General features: G+C 34.0%; 2 protein-coding genes across 2 annotated transcripts in view; one reads left to right on the forward strand and one right to left on the reverse strand.

The window, feature by feature from the left end:
* The window catches only part of LOC21389847 (uncharacterized protein At5g50100, chloroplastic), a 2,392-nt gene extending 2,282 nt beyond the window's left edge, over positions 1 to 110 (reverse strand). The window contains exon 1 of the mRNA XM_010092750.2: positions 1 to 110. The gene's annotated coding sequence lies outside the window, so the exon portion shown is untranslated.
* A 424-nt stretch (positions 111 to 534) lies between these two features.
* Positions 535 to 3,654, forward strand: LOC21389848 (succinate dehydrogenase subunit 7B, mitochondrial). The gene is made up of 4 exons (XM_024162118.1): positions 535 to 724; positions 801 to 872; positions 1,624 to 1,726; positions 3,291 to 3,654. The coding sequence occupies exons 1-4, from the start codon at positions 668 to 670 to the stop codon at positions 3,371 to 3,373; spliced, it is 315 nt and encodes a 104-aa protein (XP_024017886.1). The 5' UTR covers positions 535 to 667; the 3' UTR covers positions 3,374 to 3,654.
* Positions 3,655 to 6,121: the final 2,467 nt, after the last annotated feature.

Genomic DNA, 6,121 nt, shown 5'->3' on the forward strand with positions numbered 1-6,121 from the left:
TTTTTTTTTCCTTCCTGTTGGGAAAGAGGTATAGCAAACTATCAAGTAACAACCAGAATTTTTTTTTATTGCGTTGAAGATTTCTCTGCTTCAGCAACAGTTGTTAAAATGAAAACATTGGAGAATTTTTCTTACTCTTAATAAATATTTTTTTATTAATATAATTATACTAAAAAAATTATAAATTAAAAATAAGAAATAAAAATTTGTACAATATTTATGAAGATTACCTAAGAAAATCGTACTTGTACGTGGCAAGTTGGGCTTCATTCACCAGGAGAAGCAAGAAACTCGTACTTGTACGTGGCAAGTTGGGCATCATTCACCAGGAGAAGCTAGTGGTTCTTGATTGGCCACCTCATTTGGTTCACTTTACTTCTGTAAGTTGTAACCACCAAAAAAAAAAAAAAAACGTGTCGTTCTCTAAATCATAAACGACATGGCGTTTGTTGAGTAAAACGATGATAAAACGACATGTCGTAATGATGACCATGAAAACGACATGTCACTCCTGCACGGGCCGTATACTTTCCTTCCCTCTCTCTCCCCTTTCCTTTCTCCAAGTACGCCGAGGCTTGTGACCCTCTAAATCTCATCCATCAGTGGCTGCTTCGCCTTTGATCGATCTGCGTCTTTCTAACCTCAGAGCTTCAGATTCACCAAAATCATGGCTTTCTTCCTTAGCAGAACCAACATCGGTTCCCGCCTGCACTCTCACTTCCAGGTTACTTTCTCTCTCTACCTCTCTCTCTCTCTCTCTCTCTCTCTCTCTCTCTCTAACTATTTGTTTCAAAAACCAGGGCACGCAAAACGATGCGCTTTCCCTCTCCCGTCGCCAATTCCACATCGAACCAGGGCCGCGCGAGCAAGCTGTGAGATTCTCTCTCTCTCTCTCTCTCTCTCTCTCTCTCTCCTCTGCTCGATTTGTGCTTATTATCATTTGATTTGAGTTGATTCTTCTAGGTTTTTGAAAAATTTCACATTAAATAACAGTAGCTTTTCGTTTGACTATTTTCATTTCTTTTATCAACCGAGATCATCTTAGAAGAAGCAAACTAATTTTTTTTTTTCGGGTTCTTGATATATGTATTCATGTCTATTAGTAAAGAATTTAGAGCTCATCTCGGTGCGTTGATGATTGGTGCAACTATTATCACCCCCAAAATTGAAAATTTAGGGTTTTGGCTTGCGCATTCGTTAATTTCATTGTGAAATCTCAACATTAGTGCTGGTCAAGTTGACCATCAATTATTTATGTTTTGGCTCCTGATTGTGCTTCTTAGGAATTTGAGTTTAGAATTTGAAGTTTTGACTGTGTACTTCTAACAAACTTTAGATTTTGACAGAAAAACCGTCAATCCCTAGTTTTTAGGGTTACATTTACAAGTTTGCTAGTAAAGAGGAGTGATTCTTTGTGTATAAATATATGGAGATAATATTAATTGTGAGAGAATTATGCTAAATGTGAGCCTATTGGTTTCCATTCCCTGCTTCGGCATTAGAGAATTCTTATATTCTAAAGATTTGATCTTTATTTTGTGTTCTATTGCAGAAGATTGATTGTATTAAATGCGCTTTTTTTTTTAATTTTGCGTTTCTTGTACTGAGCTGAGTAATTTGCAGCTCTTGGCTGAAGATCCTTCTCTAAGGAAATACAAATCGCACAAGAAAACTGTGAGGCGACTTAAGAGAGTTGGAGACGTCCTCACTATAGTTGTTGTCGCAGGTAATGCTGATGCTTATGTTGGAAATTTGATACGATTATTTTCTAATATTCTATTTTTGATTTAGTTTTTAGGAATTTTCTTTAGTACTCTCATTGTTCTTTTCTCTACTTAAAGTTTGGTAAACTACATTCTTATGATATGCGTGACATTCTGATCTTTCTTTTATACTAGCTTAGAGTAACGCTGTTAGTGTGAGCCAGCATTGGGATTTTTTTTTTTCTTTTTTTTATATATAACAATATAGATATGCGCTTTTATGTTAAAGACTTCCCATAAGAGAGTTCTAGTAGCTGACTGACTTGGAGATGCTCAAAATAGGGAAGAAAGGGTAAAAAACTTGGGTTTGCGCTTAGGTCAGCAAGTTTACAATCTGAAGAAAGGGAACACGATGGTTAAGAACCTAATGTTACCCAAATGGTAGTGGCCGGATCTTGGTATGTTGGACAATCTGAAGAAGGTGGAGTTTTTCAAGTAGGAAAGTCCTTGGAACAGATCAAATTTACCGTCGCTCGAAGTAACATGAAGAATTATACATGTTACTCATAATTTGTAGAATAGCATGAACCATATTAGAAAATCATGTAGGTTGTGATCTGTGATATGTAAAAAATGAAAACGGAGGATGAAATGAATTTATGGCCGTGTTTGGAATTGATTCCGTTTTTGTTTTTCATGTTTTTCGAGAAAGAAAAAATGAAAACATTTTTAAAACGGCATTTGGCGCAATAAAGACAAAAAACGGAAATGAAAGTGATTTTTTGGTTTAGTGTAAAATGGGAGAGAATTGAAAAATGACTTTTAGTTGTTTTTCATTTTTTGTTTTCGTTTTCTTCTCTCTTGAGTAGAGAAAGAGAAAGAGAGACATTAATGGATTTTTTTACACGGAAAACAATCTCTTGATAAAACTACCAAACGCATTTTCAAAAATGATTTCTGTCTGAGATTAAAAACATTTTCATTTTCATACAAAAAACAAAATCATTTTGGAACGAGTTCTAAACGCGCCCTATGATTCGGGCAACCTTCATTTGTAAGTTTTTCATTCAGTATCACCAGCATTCTCATCTCTTGGGGCATGAATTTGTGGCAACTGTATTAAATAATTAATTTTGCAGAAAGACTATATTGACTTTCTTGAAAGAATAGTTTTCTTACAATTTGGTGAATTCTAAAAGTACATAACTTTCCCCCTTGTGGCCTATTTTTCACCTATCTTGCCAAAGTAAAATAGAATCAAGCATATGAAAGCTATTCAATTAAAGACCATTTGCTCGATTGTTAATGGGACGTTTGGTTCATGGGTTCAAAACTATGATTCATGAATTTAATTTTTGAAATTCAAATTTTTTGTGAGAGAAAAACTAGAGAACCAATAACCATAATTCAGAACCAGGGATGAACTTTTGAAACAAACATCCCATAAGTGGCCATTCTGAAATATGTTTTTCTGTATGAAAAATATGAGCATCTTGCGATTAGTCTATCATGGCCATGGATAGGATAATATCATTTCAATATCATCAGTTTCAAAGCTTACATGTGCTTTTATTATGTTTGTCCCAGGCTGTTGCTACGAAATATATGTTAAAACACTATTGCGAGAAGAGGCGTGGAAGGCTAAGGCTGCAGGTGAAGGAGCATCGTAAAGTGTCCATCTATTTGGCATTTTTTTCCCCCCTTTTCTGGCAACAACGTTAGAAATACGCTTACTTTTGAATAAGAATAAAAACGGGAAATGATTCCTTTCAGTTGCGTTTAAGTTTTGCTGGCTGGTCTGTTTCTTAATAAAACCTGTTGCAATGGAGGTTTTTAATAGCTGCAATGAATATGTTGTGTTCTTTCAAAGTGAATGTTGTGCAGAAATTGAACCCGTGTGCAAGCTTGAACCTTGAGCTTTGAGCCTCAACCAGAAAATGAGACTTACATTTTCAATCTTTTCCTGACTTGTGTATTATAAATGCGAGTTTTATGGTAGGGTGTGAAAAAACACCCTACTGATAAGGCTTTGTTTGTCTTAAACAGTATGATCATTTTATTCATTTTGATGAGACGTTGACTAGATTTAACATTCGGAAACATGTACTATGGTACGGTAAAAAGCTCCTTATAAATGTTTAGGATGTTATTTTGATACCAGCACAAGGGCTGTAGCTGGTTATACATTTGTCGAGACGTTAAATGCAAGTTACTCGGTTAGCATGGTGTGATTTGGTGACCTACCATGGCGTATATAGCATATGTTCCAATAATATGTAAACTTTATAAATAAGTCAGAGATCGCTATGAAATTAAGGGTGGTGGTAAAACAAAATGTGCTGTTTACAGATTGTTTCCAAGTGACACCAGATTATCATGTGCTTGAATTTGACGGAGCCTTAAGAACCAAAACTGAATCATGTGATAATTTTCAATTTCAAGGACTTGGTTGGAAACTTGGAATTGACAAACACACTCTGCAAAATTGAACCATTTCTCAACATTGGCTCACAAGATGTTCGTATTTGTAGCTATTTGGGGCGTAGGTTGTATAGGTAAGAAGTAAGATAACCCTTGTCCAAGTTCTATTGAGTTAATTTCATCTCAATTCAAAAGTTGTATTCTTGAAAATATTTAGGAATTATCAAACACTAATTTACGCAGTTTACTTTTTCGCCATTATTCATTTCATCAATTCGAGTTTTCAATTTCAATTTTATTATAGTTAAAAACTCTCACAAAAAGTCGCATCTAACTTTTTTTACTACAGTGAAAAGTTCTCATATAAAATCACATCGTAACTTAAATCTGTGAACTGAACGAGGTCTGTATGCAAGGCCGTTTAATTATTGAAAAAAATGGAGAATTTACTCTTAAGAGTGCATGAGTCTGAATTTTTATCCCTTACTATTGATAAATACTCATTTGTTAGTGTCATTATTTGACTAGAAAGGTTAAGATTCAAGATTATAGGGTAAAAATCATGACCAGTGCACTTTTAAAAAGTATTTGTCAAAATTATTTCTTATTGTTTCTTGTTGTTTTTGTTGATTTTAATAATGCAAAACAATTAGAAAAATTTACAAAATTACTGAACTTACTCTTAAAAGTGTATAGATTTAAATTTTTATCCATTGTTCTTGATTAATACCCTTGACTAATATAGTATTTGATTAAACAGTATTAATTAAGAGTAAAAGATGAAAATTAAGACTCATACAATTTAAAGGATATTTGTGTTATTTTTTCTAAAATATTTGATTGGAGAATGTGATTGGTTTGGTCGGCAATCATTGGTTTGGTTTGATAGTATTGATGCTCGTGAAATATATAAAAAGGATGGGGAATTAAATTTTAACGAAGTAACTTGCTTTGTCCAAAAGCTTTTCGAAGAACCTCTCCTTCAAGAGATTTTTTATTATGATTAATTGTGTTCTTTGGGATTCGAACTCAGGACTCGGGATTCGAACTAGGACTTAATACATTGAAAGTTACTCATTAAACACTAATAAGACTGGCCTCAATTGTTCTCTGAGTTTAGTGCGTTTGGTTTAATGATTCGTGTCATGGTTTGTGATTTATTATAATATTTTTTTTCATAAAAAATATACGTAAATTGAGAATAATTTTGAATCTATCAACCAAACGTCCTCAGATTATGTGTCTATATATATATATATATATATATTGCTGCCAATAATTGGGAGGGAATGTTTTTTTCCTATTATTATTATTTTTCTAAGGCAAAGGTTAGGGTTGTTCATGGGTTAGATTGGTGCGGGATAGAGTTTTTTTTCCTCGCCCCAAAATGTGCGGATTGCACATATTTGGACTTAACGATGTTAGAAATTTTCACAATCCAATGATATTTGGGTTGTGTTGGGGCGGTGCGGGGTGGGTTGAGTGATTGGTTTCAACATTCAAAGAATCAAAGACTCAAAGTTCAATCCAACATTTAAAGTTCATCATCAAATAAAAATAATAACTCCAACATTCAAACAGATAGAAATTCAAAGTTCAATCCAACATCAAACATGAAGCAAAGTAGTCCATCAAACATCAAATATAAAGCAAACATAAATTAGTCTACACTCATAAATTAGTCTTAAATAAAACAAACATAGAGGCTTAATTCAAACATAAAGAAACTAGATAGTAGAAATGAGTTACATGCTTAGGGTTAGATATTAGAGGAAGCAAGTTAGAGCGCGGGTTGAGTTGAGGTGTGCATGTCATTATAGGCCCAACTCACACCCCACATCAAAACTTCATACTAGATATTGAATGGGCCGAAAAAAGAATTTAATACTAAAAATTGCATTTTTTAAATTGGGTTGGAGTGGGGTGGATTGAACCTGCGGTTTTGCGGGTTTATGAACGGCCCTAGCAAAGGCCATGCTATACTAGCAGTTAGCCAA

This window comes from Morus notabilis, unplaced genomic scaffold (genome assembly GCF_000414095.1).
Source record: "Morus notabilis unplaced genomic scaffold, ASM41409v2 Scaffold778, whole genome shotgun sequence".
Taxonomy (NCBI): Eukaryota; Viridiplantae; Streptophyta; class Magnoliopsida; order Rosales; family Moraceae; genus Morus; species Morus notabilis.

What these genes read in the sequence shown, in the direction of transcription:
- LOC21389848 (XM_024162118.1), top strand. Translation starts at nt 668, where the DNA reads ATGGCTTTCTTCCTTAGCAGAACCAACATCGGTTCCCGCCTGCACTCT. An exon ending in GCCTGCACTCTCACTTCCAG is followed by an intron (nt 725 to 800) that starts GTTACTTTCTCT and finishes TTCAAAAACCAG; the next exon opens with GGCACGCAAAACGATGCGCT. An exon ending in CAGGGCCGCGCGAGCAAGCT is followed by an intron (nt 873 to 1,623) that starts GTGAGATTCTCT and finishes AGTAATTTGCAG; the next exon opens with CTCTTGGCTGAAGATCCTTC.